Genomic DNA, 27,039 nt, shown 5'->3' with positions numbered 1-27,039 from the left:
CACTCAATAAATTAGAGCCTATTAACTTTCTAAACCCAATGTGACTGCATCATATATACAATATTCCCACTGACATCTGCATAACCCAGTATGTAATATATAGCACTTACCCTATGTATCACCCTCCATCTGTCCTATACAGCAGTGGTTCCCAAAGTCTCCTCACTCTCCGCGCCCTAAAGTATCAGAATTGTTTTCACTCCACCCCTAGGCCAAACGTTTATTATTGAGAAATTCAGGGAAAAAAATATTAAATTAAGTCACTTATCTGTCGCCCTTAAAGTGCGTATCTGCTACACGTGCTTATCTACAATCGTTCATCATCCTTTGCAGTGGATAAAGTGCCCACACTGAATGATATATCGTACAGTGCAGAGACCCTCCCTCATCCCCGAACATACCCAACCTGTCGTTATCGGCAGACTGGCCTGCATGTTCAGGCAATGATAGATGCCAAAAACCAGGGCCGTAGCTAGGGTAGTGCGGCCAGTGCCATCGCGCAGGGCAGGGGGCGCTGTTTAGGCCTGTCACATTTCTGTTTATTATCATTCTTGCTTGTAGCTTCCTCTTTTTTCATCCCCAGCATCTCCTGGCCTCCCCTATCTCTTCCCTGGCCCTTCCCCATGAGGCCATGGTCCTCTCTCAGGTGCACTATATTATGTCCCTTTGTATCCCCAGCATCTCCTGGCCTCCCCTATCTCTTCCCTGGCCCTTCCCCATGAGGCCATGGCCCTCTCTCAGGTGCACTATATTATGTCCCTATTTATCCCCAGCATCTCCTGGCCTCCCCTATATCTTCCCTGGCCCTTCCACATGAGGCCATGACCCTCTCTCAGGTGCACAATATTATGTCCCTATTTATCCCCAGCATCTCCTGGCCTCCCCTATCTCTTCCCTGGCCCTTCCCCATGAGGCCATGGCCCTCTCTCAGGTGCACAATATTATGTCCCTATTTATCCCAGCATCTCCTGGCCTCCCCTATCTCTTCCCTGGCCCTTCCCCATGAGGCCATGGCCCTCTCTCAGGTGCACAATATTATGTCCCTATTTATCCCCAGCATCTCCTGGCCTCCCCTATCTCTTCCCTGGCCCTTCCCCATGAGGCCATGGCCCTCTCTCAGGTGCACAATATTATGTCCCTATTTATCCCCAGCATCTCCTGGCCTCCTATATCTCTTCCCTGGCCCTTCCCCATGAGGCCATGGCCCTCTCTCAGGTGCACTATATTATGTCCCTATTTATCCCCAGCATCTCCTGGCCTCCCCTATCTCTTCCCTGGCCCTTCCCCATGAGGCCATGGCCCTCTCTCAGGTGCACTATATTATGTCCCTATTTATCCCCAGCATCTCCTGGCCTCCCCTATCTCTTCCCTGGCCCTTACCCATAAGGCCATGGCCCTTTTTTGGGTGCATTATGTCCCTTTGAAAAATGAGAGGGGAACCAATGCTCTTTCTGGCACCGGGCACCAAAAAGTCTAGTTACGGCTCTGCCAAAAACAGCCAGTGGGAGTGCGCATCGCTGGTCGTTTTTGGCATTCTACTGCACAATTAATGACCGATTAATGAACGATTGAACAATTACAATGTCGTAATCGTTCACTCGCTCAATTTTTTTGGTCTACTGGATACGCACCTTTAGGGTTAGTCTGTCCATGTACTGCATTTTAGACCTGGCAGGGACCAGCACTGGTTTTGCCTATAACATGGACTATAAATCATTTAATTTGGTCCAGGACCACCAACCCGTGGCACCACTGCCAGTAGTCTGCAGCACCCCAGGGTGAAGCGGCACCCAGTTTAGGAACCACTGCTATAAAGTGTAAGCTTGCGAGCAGGGCCCTCTTTCCTCTAGTTATCTAAGTAAACAATGGTAGCCAAATGGATCACTATAAGGCAGCAATCACTAGCCCACCTATACTATAATAGAACTTCACCTAAGAGCAACTACTACGTGAGAGGTATGTAGAGTTGTGAGACGTGTCTGTGGGAGGCAGGTTCTAGTCTCCGGGAATCAGAGTGGACAATAGTACTAAGGCTTATCACAGTGACAGGCACAATTCCAATGACCACAATATTTGCTCAGTCTGTATAGATTACATGACGCGTTACTAATCCCAGTGCTCTAATTTGCTCATCTCCTATTACACATGTCCAGAGAGGCGCCTGATTGCTTTTTACATGTGAGCCGGGCGCAGAGGGGTGAAGCGCTATATCAGTGGCCACCAAAGTGTGGGATATAATGAAGACGCTATACCCCCGGCAGCAAACTGCTTGAAGGTAACTTACTATAATTATTTTGCGATCGTTTAGTGCATGGTGTAGGGCAGGGATGGGGAACCTCAGGCCCGGGGACCGTATAAGGCCTGCGGAATCATTTAGTCTGGTCCTCTGAGCTTTTTTCTGCTAGCCTCATCTGGCTTACAGGGTGCCTAGAATGGTGACTTGCAGCCAGAATCTATGCAGCAGTGCCACCTGGAGCGTCCTTCGGATGCATCAGATGGTCACACCGCTGCCCTTACAGCTCACCGGAGCATCCTCAGAAAGTTCCAGGCATTGCTGTAATCATCTGCGATTGTGCCCCCGCCCCCGTGTGACATCACACAGAGGAGGCGTGGCCTGCAACGGGCCCGCAAATAATATTATATATATCAAAATGGCCCCCAGCAGAAAAGAGGTTCCCCACCCCTGGTGTAGGGAGAAGCTGCAAAGGTATAGTCTAGTTATTTGCATCCATCACACTTACCAATCCGGGATATTATTACCGCAGCGAGTTCACAGAGGGATCCAAGGAGATAACCTGTGTATGTGATGGCCTGGAATACCGCCTCAGCCGTCCGCCCCTGTCCTTTATCTGTAACAGATTAATGATCAAATTCATCCAAAGGCTGCAAATGTAAAGAGGTAATGCAAAATCCCAAGGCACCGTGTCACTGATTAATGTTCTGCACGTCTTCTTAGTTACTGTACATCTCTCTGTATCATGGATACTGACTGCGCCCCTCATTATAACTTCCGTGGACACCTTTCCCCAAGTGAGGAGCGATCCACCCCTGGGTCAGCCTGTAACATTATTCTCTCTGCTAAATGGAAATTTTCTTCCCAAATGAATTTCTTCCTGAAACTTAAATCGTTGCCTTGGATAATGTATAACCGGGTCAGAATATACAAAGCTTGGTGTTGGGAATATGTGAAGTATGCACCAGGCTATCTCCAGTACACACGCCGCAGAGCGAGATAGAGGGGTCTATTCATGAAGTAGGGAAAAGCCCAGTTTAACTGAAAACAAGGCATGTCACTGCTTCATTGTGTTCATATAGCAGGTTACCGTGGAGGAATTCAGGACGTCTCCAGCTATAAACTATCCTGTCGTCTATCCAAGAAGTATCTGAGTATTTGTTACGTTTTCATAAAGAGAAAAGAATTTCCCCAGCGCTAATAAACAAATGTCTACTGTACGTGTTTTATAATATATGTCTAATGTAATGTCCAAAACTACACCTACTGTACTGTATGTGTAAAAAAGGACAGTCTGGTATATACACAGTGTATGGCACTGGTCAGGGCAGTAAAAGATCAAGACATGTTTAATGTTATAAAATTAGTACCGATTTAATTACACTCATAATATATAAGTCAATATAATAAATAGTATAGTCATTAAAAATGTCATATCTATAAATATAGAAAATCAGATGTCCTGACTGACTCCTCAACGCCCAGCCCAAACCACCTGGACCTAGAATCATGAAAATCGGGGATTATATTCCTTCCATGACGTAGGTGCCCGCTACGAAGACATTTTTTTAAATTCGACTCCTAAGGGGGTAAAAGGGCTAAAATGTTTCCTCCCTCTGTGCAATGTCCTGACTGGCTGGCTTATCGTGGCTGTAGCACAGTTCATATTCAAACACCAACTGTCACACCAAGTGCTGCCAAACATCACTGGCAGTTGTATAGTGAGGGAGGGGAATGTGTTACTACATAGATGAGGGAGGGGAATGTGTTACAACAGCAGTGAGAGGGGAATGTGTTAGTATAGAGGTAAGGGAGGGGAATGTGTTACTACACAGGTGAGGGAGGGGAATGTCAAAATCGTACTACAGAGCGAGAGAGAGGGGAATGTGTTACTACAGGTGAGGGAGGGAAATGTGTTACTAAATAGGCGAGGGAGGGAAATGTATTACTACAGGGCTGAGAGGGGGTCATGTGTTACTACAGAGGTGAGGGAGGGGAATGTGTTACTACAGAGGTGAGGGAGGGGAACGTGTTACTACAGGGGTGAGTGGGGGTAATATGTTGCTTCAGAGGTGAGGGAGGGGATGTGTTACTCTAGAGGTGAGGGAAGGGAATAAGTTACTACAGATGTGAAAGAGTAATGTGTTACTACAGATGTGAGGGAAAGATTGTATTTCTACACAGGTGAGGGAGGGAAATTTTGAATGTGTTACAACACAACGAGGGAGGAAAATGTGTTACTACAGAGGAGAGTGAGGATAATGTGTTACTACAGAGGTGAGGGAGTGGAATGTGTTAATATACAGGTGAGGGAGGGTAATGTCTTACGACAGCAGTGATGCATTACTATAGAAGTGAAGGATTAATGTGTTACTGCAGAGGTGAAGTAGTGAAATGTGTATACAGGAGAGGGAGGGTAATGTCTGACTATAGCAGTGAGGGAAGCAGGGCCAGCTCCAGGGTTCTGAGCACCCTGTGCCGGCTCTTGGGAGAGCGCCCTAACCGAATTTGGGGGCGTGGCCAAATTACAATAGGTCACGCCCCCTGTGTGACGTTATTTGGAGGCGTGCCCGCATGGCACGCCTCCAAATAACGTGAGGCTGGGGGTAAAGCCAAGCACTCCGTCACTGGCTGGGCTTCCCCCAGCCCTCACCCGTCAGTGAATGGTTGCAGCGCACATGCGCGCGGCATCCATTCACTCTCCGGGGGTCCGGCACTGCCGCACAGCTGCGGCGGTGGGGGTCCCCAGCCTCCCGATTTGACCACCCGCGGGCCACTTCAGCCCGCGGGTGGAACAGTGGGACAGTACCACTGAAATCGGGATGCTGGGGAGGGGTGCCGCCCTCTACGGGTGGCGCCCCTGTGCGACCGCACTGGTCGAACACCCCTAGAGCCGGCCCTGGAGGGAAGGGATGCATTACTATAGAGGTGAAGGATAAATGTGTTATTGTAGAGCTGAGATGGATATGGAAACAGTAAATATCTAAGGTCTCCCCAGATGAAACCAGGTACATCAGCTAGTAGTAATATACCCCTATAAGACATTCACCATGCTGGTAATAATAAGCCTCTTTAATAAGGTTTGACTAGAAGTTCAAATTAACCCTGAATACACATTCTCTATTGAATTGATAGATAAGTCTCTGTTGAACCACAAGTCCCAGAAGTGCAATTATCGGACCAACTAATTTGTGGAAGCTGATTCAATTAGCAGTATCCTCGGCTGTTGTTAGAATCCCAGATCCGACAAATGTGGTCAGTGTGCCTCTGGAAATCCCCGCAGGTATTATCTCTATTAGGGAAAATGTTAGGTAATCTAGTGGTGCCTAAAAATCCCACCTGGTGACATTTAAGGACACGTAAAGCCACACATTTATATATAATATATATATATATATATATATATATATATATATATATATTTATTTATTTATTAGGGATGAGCAGGTTCAGATTTTCGAAATCCGAACCCCCCCAATCCGAGCCGGGAACAAACAGAGTCCGGCTCGGGTTTTCCCGCCAGTCTCTGTTCCCGGAACAAGGCAAAAAGTCATCATCCCGCTGTCGGATTCTCGCGGGTTTTGAACTCTATAAAGGTCCCGTGATTGCCGCCATTTTTCATTCTGACTGTGGAGTGTGCAGAGATAGTGAGTTGGGAGCTGTTGGCTACTGTTGTCAGTGTTGTGCGTTACTTATAAATAATAAAGTACTGCTGGCTGGTTACTGTGAAGAGGGAGGGAGCTGGGAGCTGTTGCGGACGCTGACCATAGGGGCTGGCTGGCTACTGTTGTCCATATACATAGGGGCTGGCTGGCTACGGTTGTCCATATGCATAGGGGCTGGCTGGCTACTGTTGTCCATATAGGGGCTGGCTGGCTACTGTTGTCCATATAGGGGCTGGCTGTTCTCTTGTCCATAGGGGCTGGCTGGCTGTAGTGCTGTGTTGTCCAGGGGGTGCTCTGTCCTTCAGGGGTGCTCTTCACCCACCCCCAGTGTGAAAAGCTGCCCTTCATCCAAATAATTTGTACAGGGGCTGTCCTGTGTGGTGTAAGCTGCCCTTCATCCAAATAATTTGTACAGGGGCTGTCCTGTGTGGGGTACGCTGCCCTTCATCCAAATAATTTGTACAGGGGCTGCCCTGTGTGGGGTACGTTGCCATTCATCCAAATAATTTGTACAGGGGCTGTCCTGTGTGGGGTACGCTGCCATTCATTCAAATAATTTGTACAGGGGCTGTCCTGTGTGGGGTACGCTGCCCTTCATCCAAATAATTTGTACAGGGGCTGTCCTGTGTGGTGTACGCTGCCCTTCATCCAAATAATTTGTACAGGGGCTGTCCTGTGTGGGGTACACTGCCCTTCATCCAAATAATTTGTACAGGGGCTGTCCTGTGTGGTGTACGCTGCCCTTCATCCAAATAATTTGTACAGGGGCTGTCCTGTGTGGGGTACGCTGCCCTTCATCCAAATAATTTGTACAGAGGCTGTCCTGTGTGGGGTACGCTGCCCTTCATCCAAATAATTTGTACAGAGGCTGTCCTGTGTGGTTTGTGCAGGGACAGATTAAGTGCCAGCTTGTTTTGTGGGGCCCAAATGAACCAATCATTTCAGCCACAGTCGTGTGGCAAAACCAAAACACGAAAAAGTGGCCAGCGTTTTGGTTTTGGATCTGGATCTTTCTTCATGTTTTGGATCTGGATTGGTTTTGCCAAAACCACCCTTCCGAGTTTTGTGTTTTGGTTTGGGATCTGTATTTTTTGGGGGAAAAAAGCATAAAAACAGCTAAAATCACAGAATTTGTTTTTTTTGTTCCTACACTATTATTAACCTCAATTACATTCATTTCCACTGATTTCCAGTCTATTCTATCCAAAAGGTTGCACCAAAGTAGCTGGATGACTATGCTAAGCGACACGAGTGGGCGGCCCAAACACGTGGCCCACTAGGAGTGGCACTGCAGTGGCAGACAGGATGGCAGTTTGAATATCTAGGCCCCAAAGAGTACACCACACAGGACAGCCCCTGTAAAAATAATTTTGAAGAAGGGTAGCGTACAACCCCTGTAGTTTGATGAGGAGCAACGTACCCTTACACCAGCCCTGCGCACCTATCTACGCCGATGACAGGTGGCTAACACGGCACGCGCACAGAGGGAAAAAAATTAACACTAGTAGTAGGTGAAGAGAGCACCCCCTGAACACAGCACTACAGCCAGCTAGCCGGCCCCTATGGACAGGACAACAGAAAGCCCCTATGTACAGTATATGGACAACAGTAGCCAGCCAGCCCCTATGTACAGTATATGGACAACAGTAGCCAGCCAGCCCCTATGTATATATGGACAACAGTAGCCAGCCAGCCCCTATGTATATGGACAACAGTAGCCAGCCAGCCCCTATGTATATGGACAACAGTAGCCAGCCAGCCCCTATGTACAGTATATGGACAACAGTAGCCAGCCAGCCCCTATGTACAGTATATGGACAACAGTAGCCAGCCAGCCCCTATGTATATGGACAACAGTAGCCAGCCAGCCCCTATGTACAGTATATGGACAACAGTAGCCAGCCCCTATGTATATGGACAACAGTAGCCAGCCAGCCCCTATGTACAGTATATGGACAACAGTAGCCAGCCCCTATGTATATGGACAACAGTAGCCAGCCAGCCCCTATGTACAGTATATGGACAACAGTAGCCAGCCCCTATGTATATGGACAACAGTAGCCAGCCAGCCCCTATGTACAGTATATGGACAACAGTAGCCAGCCAGCCCCTATGTATATGGACAACAGTAGCAGCCAGCCCCTATGTACAGTATATGGACAACAGTAGCCAGCCCCTATGTATATGGACAACAGTAGCCAGCCAGCCCCTATGTACAGTATATGGACAACAGTAGCCAGCCCCTATGTATATGGACAACAGTAGCCAGCCCCTATGTATATGGACAACAGTAGCCAGCCAGCGTCAGCAACAGCTCCCAGCTCCCTCCCTCTTCACAGTAGCCAGCCAGCCTAGTATGTAATGTATGTGTAGCCCCACCAATTCTAAGGATGGTAGCTATATATGTATATATTTTATCCTTATATTGTGTGCCTCCACCTAGGATATTTTATAAGGGCTATCCTAGGGTTGCCCTAATATATAATTTGTATAATGAAATGTTTTGTTTGGATTCAAATATTTACACAGTACTTATACATCAACATTTATACATTGCACTTAGATCAACACCTGTCTCCTTTCTTCCTTCACAGCTTCCCGATGGAAGACGTCCGTCAGATACCTTAAGGTAAGTAGTTCTATACACGGTTATTGTTTTTATACATATATTGTCATCATACATCAGGCCTCACAAAGTATACACATAAATATACAGGTAATATCACAATACAATTCCCATGAACATTCTCTCTCCATGCAATAAATCTGCTATACTGTAATGAAACTATACTGATGGATTTCTGTAAATAACATTCACAGTTAAAATATATAATAGTTAATTCCGTGAAGAGAATAAATGAAGATGAGTCTATAGGAAGAGTCATGTCTCTTCAACTAAAATGTCTTAGTCCTAAAGAGTAGAATCCAGGATTATCCTAGGCAAAAGAATAAGTTTATAGGATGAGCCCCAGATTTATCCAAGGTTATGCATCCTTTTAGGGCCTATATATATGTATGAAAATCCTCTGACTCTGTAACTTACATAAAGATATACATATAAGTCTCTAGAGTGTAGTAGCCAGGGCTTTATCTACTGCAATATCCCTACTCTGAATTGCAAACATGAGATGAGAACTCACACTGTACTATAGACGTGTAAAGTCTGCTACAATTGTATCCTTCTTCTATTTGATACTTTCCTCCTGCGTTGGCTATACAGGTGCATATAGCAGTATTATATCCCTTAATTCATAGTGCTTGCTGACAAGAAAGGGATTCTCTCTGATATATCCCCTGCTGTATACTTATAAATTATGCCAGTCTGCTTTACTAATGATGCTTGTAAGTGTGGTGTGGGCTTTTATAGTACTCACACCCACTCTGGATAGCTGTCAGGGACTGAAAGGGTTACACTGTATCAACTGCTGAGGCGCTGGCTACACTCCGCAGCTCTCAGCGTATCTCCAGCTCCTGCTCACACATCAGGGTCCGCCTCTCCTTCTCTCCGCCTCCTGCGTGACCTCAGATCAGGGGATGCCCCTTCCGATGATGCGGCTTCCTGGAGCCAAGCCAGAACACACAGCTCTGTCTCCAGCAAACACAAAGGTAATGCCCACTCTGGCTTCAGTGCTGGAGCTCCCGGCCGCTGCCGCTACCAGCGCTCACTCCTAAAGTAGCGCCAGAGAGACTCCCAGCATGAGCACTGTTGGGGGAACTGCAGACTGGACTCTGTGCTGCGCCAGCATCCCTATATCCCCCGCAGCACGAGCATCCCTACCGAACCTAACTGCCACTGGTCAGAGCTCATGCCATTTCTGGCACTTTCTAAACTACCTGATGCCGCTGCACTGGCTAGTACCCCAGACCTATATGTTCACAATACGGAAATGTAATTACATACATTTATTTTATTTACATTCATTTCTCTATAATGATTATAGTATAAACCTATTATTAAACATTCAGATAATTTATATATTAACCCATGTGTGTGTCCTGTACCACTGGCCTATATTCATGTATTTTTTTAGCCATAAATTCATATGGCTACATATATATAAGTATTATACACAGTAGTAGCCAACAGCTCCCAGCTCCCTCCCTCTGCACGCACGCTCCACAGCCGGAATGAAAAATGGCGGCGATCGCAGGACCTTTATAGAATCCAAAACCAGCGAGAATCTGACAGCGGGATGATGACGTTTTGCCTCGTTCCAGGAACTGAGTCTGGCGGGAAAACCCGAGCCGGAATCCGAACCCGCTCATCACATACACAGAGCAGTTCGCAATACATGGTAATTATTGCATCACTGGCATACAAGGGCAGAATTAGCCTTTAATTACAAAATGCCCGCCACGATCTCAGCTGGCTGATCCATGGTAAAGAGTAACAAGGGGCAGATTGGGCAGGTAGATAATGGCAGTTCCACACACTCAGCTGGTGTTTGTCTGACTGATTATTCCAGCCCCCAGCGTCCCATGGAAGGTGGAATAGGCCTCGGTGTCATTCTGTCATTTTCTTACATGCTGTGTTTCCCTAGGGCACTCACCCAGGGCTGGGGCTTCCAAACCCTATGGTAAGGTGATCCTCCCGGTTATGTGTCCGCCCTGTTTCAGCTTTTAAGGTGGCTCTCACGTTGGGTAACCCGCCATATATGAGACTACTCCCAATATTACAAGATTCCGGTGTTTCCCTTCAGATCAAAGAGTCGCTCCGGGTTCTGACTAAAACCAGCGGATGCAAAACAATCCAAACCTCTCATGTATTGTCATTTTATGGACAACCAGCTCCTCCAATCAACAGCGGGTGCATTCCTGGCCAACCCATCGCATGCCAGATGTGCCAAGCTCCCTGCCAGTTGGGGGTCACGGAGACAGGGCAATAATAAAGACTGCAGCACAGTAATATAGATATACTGTATATAGGGGTGTAGGGAGAGTGTAAGGATAAGTTCTGTTCTCAGCTGTCACTTACCTGCTGCACCCTTAGGCTGTTGTTTCTTCTGTAGGTTTCTGATACGTTTATACAGGTAAAGTAGCGCAATTCTGGTGAAGAGTAGAGCGCTGTGAATCGTCATTGTAGTGATGACGTGCGCACTGATCAGCTCCAGGTCCGATGCTGAGGGATAATCACAAAAAACACTTTTGTCAAGACAGTTATTATAACTCACTTCTAGGGGCTTATTCATCAATCAGTCAGTTTGTCGCCGTATTCAAAGCAGCAATTTCTTTAATGGTTTATATCCAGCGTATAACGCCTTTAGAAAAAAAAATTAAAATCAGCAAAATCATGAAAAATTTGCGGTTTCAAAAGTGATTGATTGATAAATAAGCCCCCTAGTCTGAGAAAGTATTCACAATCAGAAGCGCATGCGTCAATCCGAGGTAAGCGTCTTTTGCTCTGGCCACTCTGAAGTCTTTACTACACACGGCTCGCTGCGCCTGGGGTCTGGAATGGGGATTGTAGGCGGTGTGTACAGGCGAGCAAGGTACAGAAAGTGTGTGTCAATGTGAGATGTATCGGAAGATGGCCACCAAACGCAGACGAATGCTTCTATAGGGAGTCAGATGACTTGTGTGTACTCATTCGCCGGTTAAAGTTGCGAGTGGATGGTGATGGCAGCAGGCCGCTTCTGATTTGCTGAATGCGTCTGAGATGCATCCAAGTAAGAGAATGTAACTGCAGCTGCGATATAATAGCCGGGTTACAGTGCACTGAGCACGTGTTTTATTAAAAACTAAAGTCTCCGTTCCGCTGAGCCTGGGAAGGCTGCTCATATAGGGGCCCATTCACCATCGTATATTTGAGGCTTAATCCCCAAAACCACCTGTTTTCGGGTGTTAACAGCAAATATTAAGTTTCCCCGGATGTATCTCTGATACCTGCTGTGATCCGTCCATTCCCAGAAGCAACCGCATCCCCCACAGATTTTTATGGGGGATGCGATGCTGCAATATTTACTAGGGATGAGCGTGTTCGGATTTTTTTCGAAATCCGAACCCCCCCCCCCCACGATCCGAGCCGGGAACAGAGTCCGGCTCGGGTTTTCCCACCAGAGGCAAAACGTCATCATCCTGGTGTCGGATTCTCGTGAGATCCGGACTTTGCATATTTCACACCTCCAGCCCCGCCCACCTCGCCATCTTCACTCCAGTCCTGGAGAATGTAGAGAGAAGAGTGTAGAGTAGTTTCTGTGGTAAAGTGGCTGCTGTATCAGTCCAGTCCAGTGGTGCTGTCCTGTGCTGTATATTCAGTCCAAATAATTTTTACAGTGGCTGCCCTGTGTGGTGTACGCTGCCCGTCATCCAAATTATTTTTACAGGGGTGATTCACTCCATAAAAATAATGGAGGACAGAAATTTGGAGGATAAAATAGGGAAAGATCAAGAACCACTTCCTCCTAGTGCTGAAGCTGCTGCCACTAGTCATGACATAGACGATGAAATGCCATCAACGTCGTCTGCTAAGGCTGATGCCCAATGTCATAGTAGAGGGCATGTAAAATCCAAAAAGCCAAAGTTCAGGAAAATGACCCAAAAAAAAAAATATTTAAATCGTCTGAGGATATATGTAAACTTGCCGGTATGCCATTTACGACACGGAGTGGCAAGGAAGGGCTAAGGTCCTGGCATATGTTCATGACTAGGATGGAAGCCCTCTTCCCGCTACAAAAATCAAACGAGTTAAGCTGGCAAAAGCACAGTGAAGAACTGTGCGTTCTAAGAAGATATCACAAATCCCCAAGGAGAGTCCAAGTGTGGTGGTGGTTGCAATGCCTGACCTTCCCAGCACTGGACGGGAAGAGGTGGCTCTTTCCACCATTTGCACGCCCCCTGCAAGTGCTGAAAGGAGCACCCACAGTCCACTTGCTGATATGCAAATTGAAGATGTCACTGTTGAAGTACAACAGGATGAGGATACTGGTGTAGCTGGCGCTGAGGAGGAAGTTGGCGAGGAGGATTCTGATGGTGATGTGGTTTGTTTAAATCAGGCTCCGGGGGAGACAGTTGTTGTCCGTGGGATGAAAAAGCCCATCACGGTCATGCCTGGGCAGAAGACCAAAAAATCCACCTCTTCGGTCTGGAAATATTTCTATCCAAATCCGGACAACAACTGTCTTGCCATATGTACCATATGTAAAGGTGAAATAAGTAGGGGTAGGGACGTTAACCACCTAGGAACATCCTCCCTTATACGGCACCTGCAGCGCGTTCATAAAAAGTTACTGTCAAGTTCAGAAACTGTGGCTAAGACCGTAAGCAGTCCAGGGACACCTAAATCCCTTTGTCCTGTTGTATCCAAGCGCCTGTAAACCACACCGTCAACTCCGTCCTCGTCAATTTCCTCCTCAGCCAGGATCGGAAGTAGTCCTGCAGGCCATGTTACTGGCATGACTGACTCCTTTCCTATCCGGGATTCCTCCGAAAGATCCTGCATTGCTACGCCTACTGCTGCCGCCGCTGCTGCTGGGAGTCGTTCATCATCCCAGAGAGAAGTTGGAACACCACTACTTCTTTTACTAAGCAATTGACCGTCCAACAGTCCTTTGCGAGGATGATGAAGTACGACAGCAGTCATCCTGTTGCAAAGCGGATAACAGGGTACACAGGATAACACAGGATAACACGGGATAATACAGGGTACACAGGATAACACGGGATAATACAGGGTACACAGGATAACACAGGATAATACAGGGTACACAGGATAACACGGGATAATACAGGGTACACAGGATAACACGGGATAATACAGGGTACACAGGATAACACAGGGTAACACAGGGTAACACAGGGTAATACAGGGTAATACAGGATAACACAGTGTATGAGAGAACAATCCGCACCTGTAGGTCGTAGCTCTATCACAGTGGAGATCTCGCTGCTGACTGGGTTAGATGAGGAGCAGGTGTATATACCGGCAGAATCTGGGTCCCCACAATGGACAGTCAGATTGGTGACACCGTCCTTCCTCGTTAGTGTCTCATTGATGATCACCTTCCAGTCTTTCAGAATTGACACATGTAAGGGACCATCTCCCGATACTGTGCACTCCAGCAGGACGTATTCCCTGAGGTTTTCCCTGGACAGATTTGGCTTGGTCACTCGCTCTGTAATAATAACATAATTATTGTCTTACACAAAGCATGGCCGCCTATTCCAGGCAGGACAACATCCACCAGTGGTTTCTACATGGGAACACAGGGTTTCATTCTATTCCTGAGCCTGACTGTCAGCGAGAAACCGCCAACCTGTATTTGGACTTTGCCAGGAAATCAACCGGCTTTAATGCCCCAAATTATTTACAGGGAGCGGCTCTGTAATGTAACGTTCTGTGGGCTTTCCAACATAATGTTCTGCTGCTCTGAATTATCTGTAATTTCTACTTCAGGGTCCATAGGGTTCCACAGGATACGATGGCGGTAGTCAACGGGCACCTCAGAGTCAAAAAACTACATCTCCCAGGATGCAACGCGAGTCCCTCTGTTATACCCCGCACCCAGGCCAGGCACCTTCAATTTCGTAGGTGCCCGTCACAGAGTCGGGTCACTATTCAGAGGGGGGCTCTTTCACACAGATCCTGAAGATTTTTTTCATAGCAGCTCAGAGCGGATATCATGGACAGTCCAATACGGTACTGATCCCGGGATCCTGGCGGGATTCCCGGGGGCCTCAGCTAGCGGAGACCCCGGAGGATCCCTGGACTGTGGCCGGATTCACGGGTGTTAAGTTAAGCGGTGGGGACCCACCGATTCACAGTCTCATTGTCCCCACGTTTGGGGGCTCCTTGGGAACGGCCATGTAGTGGGGCCAGGCACTAAATGTAAGGCAGGGATAGGGGAAGAGGATGTGGTCACTGGAGGTTTATGTACTACCTGGCATGCACTTTCAGGTCCACCTGCTGTCTCTGCCTCTGCGCAGGAACCTCCCTGAGCTTGTTTTGCTCAGGCTTTAACAGCCATTGCAGGCGGTGGTCCCATCTCCCATACAGGGGTTTCCCTGGCAGATGATGGTGCCTCAGTGCCTCCCTCAGCAGTCAGCGCCTACTCAGCTCTCTCCGGAGCCTGTTTGGGCAAACTCTCTGTCCACCACGGTACAAACCCTGACGGATGTTTTACAGGGGGAATCATCGTTGCGGCCTTCTAAACGGCCATTATTGTCATCTCAATCTACACATTGATGATGATGACATGACATCAGATGACGGTGAGATCCATGATTTATCTGACTCTGAACCCCCTCCCAGGGAGGCAGAGTCTAAGTTAAAGATATATATTCCTGGCCTGATACAGGTAGTCCGTGTGGCCATGGTAATTGAGGATGAAGATCCCCCTGTAGCTAAGTCCAATTATACCTATTTTAAGGTAAGCCACTATATTTCTTCTATCTGATCAATTAGTGGATCATTTGGAGTAGGCGTGGAAATTTCCTGGTAAGCGCTTCCAACCTCAAAGACGCCTGGCTTATGCCTACCCTTATGCGGAGGATTACTTCACTAAATGGGAGACTCCCCCTCAGGTGGATTCTCATGTGACGCATCTGGTGAAGAGTGCGACCTTACCTATGCTGTCCATGTCCTCCTTGAAGGATGTTACAGACCACAAGGTGGAAGTTTGTTTGAAGTCTATATACTCCCTCGCTGGGGGAGCTTCCAGACCGGCTATGGATATCTGCTGGGTAGCTAGAGCCATGGAATGTTGGGCAGATGCCTTGGAGGCATCTTTTTCTCTGGATACTGCCAGTGAGCAAATTGAGCTAGTGGGCAATCTTCGGGATTCAGCCACATAGATTAATGAGGCGGCTTTGGATGTCAGCCTCCTCACTTCTAGGATTTCAACTGCAGCATCGCAGCTCGCCGCTCCCTGTGGTTGCGTTCTTGGAGAGCGGATGTGGAATCCAAGAAGGGATTGGAATGCTTGCCCTATAATGGTCGGGTCCTGTTTGGCCCGGATTTGGACAAGATTGTGGATACGTTGGCAGCAGCGAAATCTGAGTGTCTGCCCTCGCCGTCTGTTCCATCTGGGTCTGGGACCTCATCCTTTTGGCCCTATCGGCCCCAGGGTAAGCCTAAGGTGCAGTCCTTTCTGAGGCCATCAGGTGCCAAAAAGGCTGCCAAGCCCAAGAAACAAGCTTGGAGCACCAGATGTCCGGCTGCCAAGCCCTCAGCCTGATGGGATGGGCCTCCCCTTGGGAGACCCCTGGGTGGGAGGCAGACCTCTTCAGTTCACCCAGTATTGGTGTCAGACCACCACAGACACATGGGTTAGGGAAGTGGTCTCTCACAGGTACGACCTCTCCTTTCGCAGAAGGCCTCTCCATCAGTTCTTCAACACAGGCCTTCATTCAAACCAGGAAAAGGCACTGGAAATCCAGAAAGTAGGGCACTCTATGCTCCAAGCAGGGGTCATAGTGCCTGTCCCGTTACCCCACAGGGGGATGAGTCATTATTCCAACCTCTTTCTGGTACAGAAACTGAATGGATCATACCGTCCTATCCTCAACCTCAAGTCCCTAAACAAGTTTCTGAGGGTACCTTGGTTCAGGATGGAGACCCTGCGCTCCATTATATTGGCTATGGAACCTGGGGATTTTATGGTGTCTCTGGACATTCAGGATGCATACCTGCATATCCCGATTGACTCAGCTCACCAGCGTTTCCTCAGATTTGCGGTGGTAAATCAACATTTCCAGTTTCAGGCACTGTCTTTTGGCTTCTCTACGGCTCCGCGAGTGTTTACCAAAGTCACGGCAGTTATGGCGGCCCATTTGCGGCTGCAGGGGGTCCGCCTGTTGCCCTACCTGGACGACCTTCTACTGTTAGCCGGGTCTCCAGAGGTACTTCACCGCCATCTGCAACTGACGATATCTGTGTTGCAGACTCACGGCTGGCTGATAAACTGGAAGAAATATTCCCTAACTCTTTCTCAGAGGATGCTCCATCTCGGTGCACTGTTGGACTCTCAACAACAGAGGTTCTTTTGACGGAGGAAAAGATCTCTGTTTTTCAGACGAGGATACGCCCATTCATTCGGCAATGAGGTTACTGAGATCCATGGTGTCGACATTCCAGACTTCTGCAGAAGTTAATCTTCTCCACATGGGATGGGTTGCCACGTCGGATAAAGACGCAGATGATGGTGCTTTTGCCGGAGGTACTTCTGTCTCCGACCTGGTGGCTACAGACGTCTCATTTCAACAAGGGACGCCCTTTTTGGATCCCGGACTGGGTCATCCTGACGATGGACGCCTGTGTCCAGGGTTGGGGCACTGTGACAGGTCCACACGTGTTTCAAGGACGGTGGACGTCAGCGGAATCTGTCCTTCCAATCAACATATTGGAACTTCGGGCAGTATTCAGAGTTCTACAACAAGCTGGAAACCCGGGCAGATTCAGTCAGACAACGCCACCACGGTGGCTTATATAAACCGTCACGGAAGAACTCGAAGTCAGGCGGCAATGACAGAGGTATCCCGCATTCTGACTTGGGCGGAAGGCAATCTCCCAGCCATCTCAGCAGTGTTCATTTCAAGAGTACTCAACTGGGAAGCGGACAGGTGGGGAATTCCCGAAATAGATCTCATGGCCTCCAGAAACAACCACAAGCTGCTAGTGTACGGGTCCAGAACAAGAGACGCAGGGGCTCTCCTGGTAGACGCTCTGTCGGTACGGTGGACCTTCCAGTTTGCGTACCTGTTTCCTCCGTTCTCCCTTCTTCCCCAAGTACTTCGAAAGTTCAAGCAAGAAGGAGGCACGATCCTGCTGGTGGCTCCAGCGTGGCTCAGATGTCACTGGTATTCAGATCTTCAGAGTCTCTCCATCAACACTCTGTTGCTGTTGCCTCAACGTCTGGGCCTGTTGTCTCAGGGTCCTTGCCTTTACCCGGACCTGGATCATCTGTCTTTAACGGCGTGGCTCTTGAGGCATACCGCTTAAGGTCAAAGGGTTTCTCCAGCTCTGTGGTGAACACCATGGTCAGAGCTCGGAAACCTGCTTCTGCCAGGATTTACCACAGGGTGTGGCATACCTATTTTGAATGGAGTCACCCTAAAGGGTATGATCCCCAGGTGTTTTGGATATCTAGAGTTCTGGCTTTCCTACAGGCGGGCTTATATCAAGGTCTCCACCTCGACTCCTTAAAGGTGCAGGTTTCTGCCCTGTCGGTGTGGTGTCAGCGTACGATTGCTCCGCTTCCCGATATCCGCACCTTTATGCAAGGTGTACTTCACATTCAGCCGCCCTTTGTCCCTCCAGTGGCTCCTTGGGATTTGGCTGTGGTCTTGAGGGCTCTCCAAGGACCTCCATTTGAACCCCTGCACTCAGTGGATTTCAAAAGGCTTACAGCGAAGACTGTGTTTCTTCTACCTATTGCTTCAGCTAGAAGGGTGTCAGACTTGGGGCCTCTCTCCTGTCGCCCTCCCTTTCTGATTTTTCACCAAGCCAGGGCGGTGCTTAGGACTCGCCCTGGCTTTCTACCTAAGGTGGTGTCTAGTTTCCACATTAATGAAGAAATTATCGTGCCGGCCTTCAACTCTCCAGACCTATTGGCAGGTGAGGCCTCATTGGATGTGGTATATGCTCTGAGGATTTATGTGGACCGTACCAGTTCCCTACAGAAGTCAGACTCCTTGTTTGTCGTATGGATTTCACAAGAAGGGATGGCCTGACAATAAACAAACGTTGGCTAGGTGGATTCGTATGACCATCTCTGAGGCTTACACTCATGAGGGCCTGTCAGTGCCGCCCTTTGTTACTGCTCATTCTACTCGGTCTGTGGGTCCTTCGTGGGAAGCTCGCCGTGGTGCCTCGGCTGTTCAGCTTTGTAAGGCGGCCAAGTGGTCTTCTGTCCATACCTTTGTGAGGTATTAAGCTTCTGATACCTTTGCCTCTCAGGATGCTTCCTTCGGGCGGCGGATTCTCCTTTCTGCACAGGAGCATCCCCACCCTTGAAGGGACTGCTTTGGGACATCCCCAAGGTATTCTGTGGATACCCTATGGACCCTGAAGTAGAAAATATGAGAAATGGTAAGAACTTACCCTTGTTATCTCTATTTCTGCGAAGTCCATAGGATTCCACAGTACTCCCGCCCTGTCTCACCTGTACTGCAGATGGGCTTTGTTCTGGTCACCGGTTTTCCATCTCCTTCTGTGTGAGAATGTGATTCTTGAGTGTTCCAGACTTCCTTCTCTCTCTTACTGTGCTCCTCCGGCCTAAGGCTTGTAACGTAACTGAAGTTGCCTGGCCTGGGGGCGGGGTATAGGAGAGGGACCTGCGTTGCATCCTGGGAGATGTAGTTTTTTTTACTCTGAGGTGCCCGATGTCTACCGCCATCGCCTATACCCCAAGGTATCCTGTGCAACCCTATGGACTTCGTAGAAATAGAGATAACAAGGGTAAGTTTTTACTATATCTCATATTTTAATTGTGTTAGGATCCTTCACATAGGTTTGGTGTTATGTGCTATGTGCATGGGCCTGCGTCATTATTACCTGGCTGCATGTAATGTGCGTTCCCCCATTTCCATGGTAGGAGAGGATGGACGGTCATGTGAAAACTAAGGGCCTGATTCAGAGCTTGAATCAGGGCGGAGGTTTCGTTTTTTTTCCTGCCCGCTCACCAAGCTGTGGGTGCCCACCCACAGCTTGTGCGAGTGGACTGGAGATGGTCGCGATTATCTAATAGAGCAGGAAGTCCACTACTGACATCACGAGTGGTGTCAGTAGGGCCGCCCACAATCAGCAGGCGTTCCTTCGGGAACGCCTCCGTTTGTGCAGCCACCCCCCTTACCCACCTACAAAACGGGGCGAGCTGTCGATCAACATCAACAGCCGCCCTGTTTTGTTATGAGTCCTGGAATGAGTGAAGTTCTCACTCGCTAAGGGGCTCGCATGCGCACCGCGTGTGCCCACTGGGCCACCATCGACCCGCTTGCGAGCACTATGCACTTGCGAGCGGGTCTGAATCAGGCCCTAAGTTTCTGCGTGCAGAGAGGGGCCACATTACAGTGCCGATACTAAACAAAGGTTGTGTTGATCGGAGGAGGGGCTGTTTTGGAGACGCACGTAGCAGCAGCCATCAGTGGTCGCTGTCCGCGAGTTTATTCAAATGCAGCGCCAGACTCCTTCCCTTGTGTACATGCGTGTGGCTGAATGTGCGAAGACTGAAATTCCCACGTTTAGCGTATGTGCGCGCTGTTATACCGGTGGGGCGTCCTTGGTCGAAACATCGCATGCAAGGCTTGCGTCTGTGAATAGAGCCGCTTTCATTGACAAGCAACACTCCCATAAAACGCCCACTAGACGGACCACCACAATAAAGCCCTAGATGTAACCTGGAAAGCACTGTACGTAAGAAGAAAACTGGAGATATCAGACATTCGGGAAGAATTTGGACTTACACAATTACACCAATTTGCATTTGTAAGGCAACTGGGGGAAAAAAAAAACCAAGACCACAGCCGAGTGAGACAGCAATGCTTAACGCTGTGCTACCGTGTTGCCCAGGTAGAATGAAAGGTAGGGGGTGGGCAGTTGGGTTCTAAGAGGAACAGTTGGGAGGTATGAGGTCTGGAGACCCTATAATCAGCTGTGGACACAAACATTAAATTAGTAAAATCTGAGAAGTTACTGATCTTCAGAACTCACCAATGACTTGGAGATTAACTTTACCAGAGATGGTCATATTAACCCAATGTTCGTAGGTCCCACTGTCCTCCCTCCGCAAGTTCCTCAGCAGGAAAGTCCCGTTACCTGGGAAAAACTCTCCCCGTCTAGCATATGGTTCACGCACCGTGTGGGTACCATGGAGAAAAACTACAAGGATGTCCCCTATCTTCAATTCGTAAGCGGTGTCTTGGTCGATACGCACTGGTGGGAACAGCACAGAGGAACCGACTGTCCCAAATACATCATGTGCCACAATGTCAGCATTTCCCAGAGAAGTCCCTGAGGAGGAAAGTGAGAGTCAGCATTCACTGGCGCTTCCAATAGGGCTCTTGTATTTCACATAGAACAGAGAAGAGGGTTCCGGACTATAGACAGTAAAAATGTCGACAATGTCTAGATAAAAACCAGATGTCAGACAGTCAATGAGTTGACTGGGACAAAAGGTCGACAGGGACAAAAGATCAAACACACTAACGGTCAACATGTAAGAAGGTCGACAGGTACAAATGGTTGACATGGTCAAAATGTTGACACAAAAATGGTCGACACATGTTTTTTTTATTTTTAGGATTAGGGTTAGGCACTTACCCCGACGGTTAGGGTTAGGCACCAGGAGGGAGGGAGGGTTAGGCACTTGAAGGGACGGTTAGGATTAGGCACCATAGGGAGGGTTATGGTGAAGATTAGGGCTTGAAAAACAAACACGTGTCAGCCATTTTTGTGGCAACCGTTTGACCCTGTCGACCATTTGTACCTGGCTACCTTCTTACATGTCGACCTTTAGTGTGTCGACCTTTTGTTCCAGTCGACATATTGACTGTCTAATATCTGGTGTCTATCTAGACACTGTTGACCTTTTTACTGTCTGTTAATCCAGACCCCAGAGAAGATTGATGGAAGATAATAATCGACTGGACCCATCTACATGATCATTCCCAGGCTCATGCTAAATACTTTTACAGCTGCTACACGTTTGCTTCAACAATACAGGGGCCTGATTCAGAAAGGAGAGAGGGAGAGAGAGACAGAGAAAGGACAGAGGGAGAGAGAGAGACAGAGAAAGGACAGAGGGAGAGAGAGACAGAGAGAAAGGAGAGAGAGACAGAGAAAGGACAGAGGGAGAGAGAGACAGAGAGAAAGGAGAGAGAGACAGAGAAAGGACAGAGGGAGAGAGAGAGACAGAGAAAGGACAGAGGGAGAGAGAGACAGAGAGAAAGGAGAGAGAGACAGAGAAAGGACAGAGGGAGAGAGAGACAGAGAGAAAGGAGAGAGAGACAGAGAAAGGACAGAGGGAGAGAGAGACAGAGAGAAAGGATAGAGGGAGTGAGAGACAGAGAGAAAGGAGAGAGAGACAGAGAAAGGACAGAGGGAGAGAGAGACAGAGAGAAAGGAGAGAGAGACAGAGAAAGGACAGAGGGAGAGAGAGACAGAGAAAGGACAGAGGGAGAGAGAGACAGAGAAAGGACAGAGGGAGAGAGAGACAGAGAGAAAGGAGAGAGAGACAGAGAGAAAGGACAGAGGGAGAGAGAGACAGACAGAGAAAGGACAGAGGGAGAGAGAGACAGACAGAGAAAGGACAGAGGGAGAGAGAGACAGACAGAGAAAGGACAGAGGGAGAGAGAGACAGACAGAGAGAGAAAGGACAGAGGGAGAGAGAGAGACAGACAGAGAAAGGACAGAGGGAGAGAGAGAGACAGACAGACAGAGAGAAAGGAGAGACAGACAGAGAAAGGACAGAGGGAGAGAGAGAGACAGAGAAAGGACAGAGGGAGAGAGAGAGACAGACAGAGAAAGGACAGAGGGAGAGAGAGAGACAGACAGAGAAAGGACAGAGGGAGAGAGAGAGACAGAGAGAAAGGAGAGAGAGACAGAGAAAGGACAGAGGGAGAGAGAGACAGAGAGAAAGGAGAGAGAGACAGACAGAGAAAGGACAGAGGGAGAGAGAGAAACAGAGAAAGGACAGAGGTCGAGAGAGAGACAGACAGAGAAAGGACAGAGGTCGAGAGAGAGAAAGACAGAGAAAGGACAGAGGGAGAGAGAGACAGACAGAGAAAGGACAGAGGGAGAGAGAGAGACAGACAGAGAAAGGACAGAGGGAGAGAGAGAGACAGACAGAGAAAGGACAGAGGGAGAGAGAGAGACAGAGAAAGGACAGAGGGAGAGAGAGAGAGAGACAGAGAAAGGACAGAGGGAGAGAGAGAGACAGACAGAGAAAGGACAGAGGGAGAGAGAGAGACAGACAGAGAAAGGACAGAGGGAGAGAGAGAGACAGAGAAAGGACAGAGGGGGAGAGAGAGAGACAGAGAAAGGACAGAGGGGGAGAGAGAGACAGAGAAAGGACAGAGGGAGAGAGAGAGACATAGAAAGGACAGAGGGAGAGAGAGAGACAGAGAAAGGACAGAGGGAGAGAGAGAGAGAGAGAGAGAGAGAGAGAGAGAAAGGACAGAGGGAGAGAGAGACAGAGAGAAAGGAGAGAGAGACAGAGAGAAAGGACAGAGGGAGAGAGAGACAGAGAGAAAGGACAGAGGGAGAGAGAGACAGAGAAAGGACAGAGGGAGAGAGAGACAGAGAAAGGACAGAGGGAGAGAGAGACAGAGAGAAAGGACAGAGAGAGGACAGAGGGAGAGAGAGACAGAGAAAGGAGAGAGGGAGAGAGAGACAGAGAAAGGACAGAGGGAGAGAGAGACAGAGAGAAAGGAGAGAGAGACAGAGAAAGGACAGAGGGAGAGAGAGACAGAGAGAAAGGAGAGAGAGACAGAGAAAGGACAGAGGGAGAGAGAGACAGAGAGAAAGGAGAGAGGGAGAGAGAGACAGAGAAAGGACAGAGGGAGAGAGAGACAGAGAGAAAGGAGAGAGAGACAGAGAAAGGACAGAGGGAGAGAGAGACAGAGAGAAAGGAGAGAGAGAGACAGAGAAAGGACAGAGGGAGAGAGAGACAGAGAAAGGACAGAGGGAGAGAGAGACAGAGAGAAAGGACAGAGAGACAGAGAAAGGACAGAGGGAGAGAGAGACAGAGAGAAAGGAGAGAGGGAGAGAGAGACAGAGAAAGGACAGAGGGAGAGAGAGACAGAGAGAAAGGAGAGAGAGACAGAGAAAGGACAGAGGGAGAGAGAGACAGAGAAAGGAGAGAGAGAGACAGAGAAAGGACAGAGGGAGAGAGAGACAGAGAAAGGACAGAGGGAGAGAGAGACAGAGAAAGGACAGAGGGAGAGAGAGACAGAGAGAAAGGACAGAGGGAGAGAGAGACAGAGAGAAAGGAGATAGAGAGAGACAGAGAAAGGACAGAGGGAGAGAGAGAAAGGACAGGGGGAGCGAGAGAGAAAGGACAGATGAGGGGAGGGAGAGAGGGAGAGAGAGAGAGAGAGAGAGAGAGAGAGAGAGAGAGAGAGAGAAAGAGAGAGAGAGAGAGAGGACAGAGAGACAGATGAGGGGAGAAGAGAGAGAGAGGACAGAGAGACAGATGAGGGGAGAAGAGAGAGAGAGGACAGAGAGACAGATGAGGGGAGAAGAGAGAGAGAGGACAGAGAGACAGATGAGGGGAGAAGAGAGAGAGAGGACAGAGAGACAGATGAGGGGAGAAGAGAGAGAGATGACAGATAGACAGATGAGGGGAGAAGAGAGAGAGAGATGACAGATAGACAGATGAGGGGAGAAGAGAGAGAGAGGACAGATAGACAGATGAGGGGAGAAGAGAGAGAGAACAGATAGACAGATGAGGGAAGAAGAGAGAGAGGACAGATAGACAGATGAGGGGAGAAGAGAGAGAGAGGACAGATAGACAGATGAGGGGAGAAGAGAGAGAGAGGACAGATAGACAGATGAGGGGAGAAGAGAGAGGACAGATAGACAGATGAGAGAAGAGAGAGAGAGGACAGATAGACAGATGAGGGGAGAAGAGAGAGAGGACAGATAGACAGATGAGGGGAGAAGAGAGAGAGGACAAATAGACAGATGAGGGGAGAAGAGAGAGAGAGGACAGATAGACAGATGAGGGGAGAAGAGAGAGAGAGGACAGATAGATGAGAGGGGGACAGGACACCAGACAGTGACTATATATAATCATGTGCTGGGCTCAATACCCATAAAGTGACTGATTGCAGAACCCCATGTACAGAACACCCCCCCCCCTGGCTTCCTACACAGGCTGCAGATTTGGGATCCTACAGGATGAGGACCCTGGGGTGAGATTATACCCTGGGAGTGGGGTGAGTTATGCCCCCTCTGTTACCGGAAGTTATAATGTCTCTTCTATCACTGATCAGTGTTGTGTGTGTGACATGAAGGAGGAGGAGAAGTGGGCGTGATGGTAAGTAGTGCCAGAGAAGCAGGAAATGGGAAGGGGAGGGCTGCACATGACTTACAGTGGGGGATTCCCAGATAGTTAACTATTTATTACTAGTTATTATATAGCGCACACATATGCCGCAGCGCTGTACATGGTATATATCAGTCACATCACTCCCTCCCCAGTGCAGCTTACACTCTATAGTCACCATCACACGCTCTCACACATACACACTGGGGATCATTTATTACTAGTTATTATCCATGCGTTACAGTATATGTAGTACATATAGCACATGTATAGGGTATTCCCTGCACAGGGATATAACAAATATACAGCATAGTGCCCCATATACTGATTATTTATATTACATTACACACAGAGGACCATTTTGTAATGTACAGTAATTGCTGTATCACTATAATGTACAGTAGGTACTAGTACTGGATATATAATGTAGCTTAGGTGCTGTATATCACTATAATGTACAATAGTTGCTGTATCTATAATGTACAGTATTACATAAGATAATATAATAACACAACACAATATTACTGGTGAAAAGAAAGTGAAAATCCCAGTTTCCGGCACGGCAGCCGCTGTACAGTCACCGATATTACATCACAGCCGTGTGTTACATTGTACACACTGCACCCTGACCCAGGGGGAGATGTACTAAGCCTTGGAGAGGGATAAAGTACCAACTAGTCAGCTCCTGTCACTTTTCAAACGCAGCCTGTAACATGACAGTTAGGAGCTGATTGGTTGGTACTTTATCTACATCCACTTTCTCTCTCCCCAAGGCTTAGTACATCTCCCCCCCATGTGAGCTGACACTCACAGACATAAGGCTCCGGTCTCACCTGTAAGCGCAGCGATGGCCATGAGCAGTGACAGCAGCGTGCAGGAGCCCATCGTGACCGTGGGTGTGAGTGGGGTGATGTGTGAGTGGGGTGTGAGTGGGGTGTGATGTTATTATGATGATGTAAAGCCTGCATGTGCTGTGATTGGTATTATACATATGGGGTGATGGTAGTACTGACAGAGCTAACGGGGGTTTCCTGTGTTGTACAACAATGTACATGTGATATAATGTCTCAGGTTACATGTCCTGACTTATAAAATGTAACAAACTCGTGATTGTGTGTGGGGAGGGGGAGGGGGAGGGGGAGGGGGAGGGGGAGGGGGGTCTGGGAGCAGCCTGATATGTATCTGTTTCCTGCCTGTCTGAGGCAATAACTTCTCCCTATTACATGGTAACACTCCAGCTGCTGTGGAACTACAGATCCCAGCATGCCCTGCCACAGGTTTACCATTCCCTAGCAGCAAATCTGTGGTAGGGCATGCTGAGAGGTGTAGTTCCACAGCAGCTGAGGCGCCAAGGGTTACCGTAAGCACTTTTTGGGAGAGATGGGAGCTTCCCTTGGCCTCAGGCTGGTCATTGTCAGTGGCACAGGGAGAATTAGGCACAACGCAATTCTGGGTGCTCTGCGCTTTGTGACGATGTGGTCGGTGCGGAAGTTACACGTCAGCAAGGCACCCGCCAATAGTGCGCATATTCGCCTATGTGTACAGTACGAGCTACAGTCACAAGGCATTTCCTGTACGTGCAACAAACGCATTTGCTATTTGTCAGCGCAGGTCAGTGACGGTCGTGTGCAGGTGTTTCTGCATGTGAAACGCTACGTTACAGTGTCAGTGGCTGTAGCGCTGTAACATAGCATTACGCATGCAGATACACCGCAGACACACACAGAACATGACGCATATCATTCTAATCGGCAGAATAAAAGACGCATTGCAAGGTAAAAAGATGCACAAAAAGATGCTCGGTGCTACAGAGTCACACTACGCTCCCACGTTATGTGTGGCGTGACTTGCTGTGCATGGAGGATAGATGTATGTGAGCCCATCTGTACACACGGAAGTGCAGTACAGTAATGTATAGAGTTCATTCTAGGTGCCAGAGCTAGAAAGGGAACTCTAGCGTGCGCCTACACTTCCCCTTTTGCCTGGCTGCCCCCAACCTCTCCTCTCTCTGAATAGATGGTGTGCACATTCGCCGCCATTTCCAGGAACGGTGACCAACCGCACACCTCACTCTGCCCCCGCAAATGCTGCAACATGCTGCGGCTTGTGGGGTCTGCGAGCAAGATCGCAGGACCCAGCAAGCAGACCCCAAAATATCGGA

General features: G+C 48.6%; 1 protein-coding gene across 1 annotated transcript in view; it reads right to left on the bottom strand.

Moving 5' to 3' along the window:
- LOC148442409 (uncharacterized) overlaps positions 1–25,950 on the bottom strand; it is a 41,580-nt gene extending 15,630 nt beyond the window's left edge. Inside the window, exons 1-5 of the mRNA XM_088463974.1 lie at positions 25,712–25,950; positions 20,543–20,842; positions 13,746–14,009; positions 10,874–11,017; positions 2,742–2,849 (exon numbers count right to left, since the gene is read on the bottom strand). Coding sequence (XP_088320100.1) covers positions 2,742–2,849; positions 10,874–11,017; positions 13,746–14,009; positions 20,543–20,842; positions 25,712–25,763 — 868 coding nt within the window. The 5' untranslated portion in view covers positions 25,764–25,950. The remainder of the gene's footprint in view (positions 1–2,741; positions 2,850–10,873; positions 11,018–13,745; positions 14,010–20,542; positions 20,843–25,711) is intronic.
- Between the last annotated feature and the right edge of the window lie 1,089 nt (positions 25,951–27,039).

Source organism: Taudactylus pleione, unplaced genomic scaffold (genome assembly GCF_031769625.1).
Source record: "Taudactylus pleione unplaced genomic scaffold, aTauple2 ptg001536l, whole genome shotgun sequence".
Classification (NCBI taxonomy): Eukaryota; Metazoa; Chordata; class Amphibia; order Anura; family Myobatrachidae; genus Taudactylus; species Taudactylus pleione.
The sequence above is the reverse complement of the archived record's forward strand: the minus strand, read 5'-3'. Positions and strand labels throughout refer to the sequence as shown.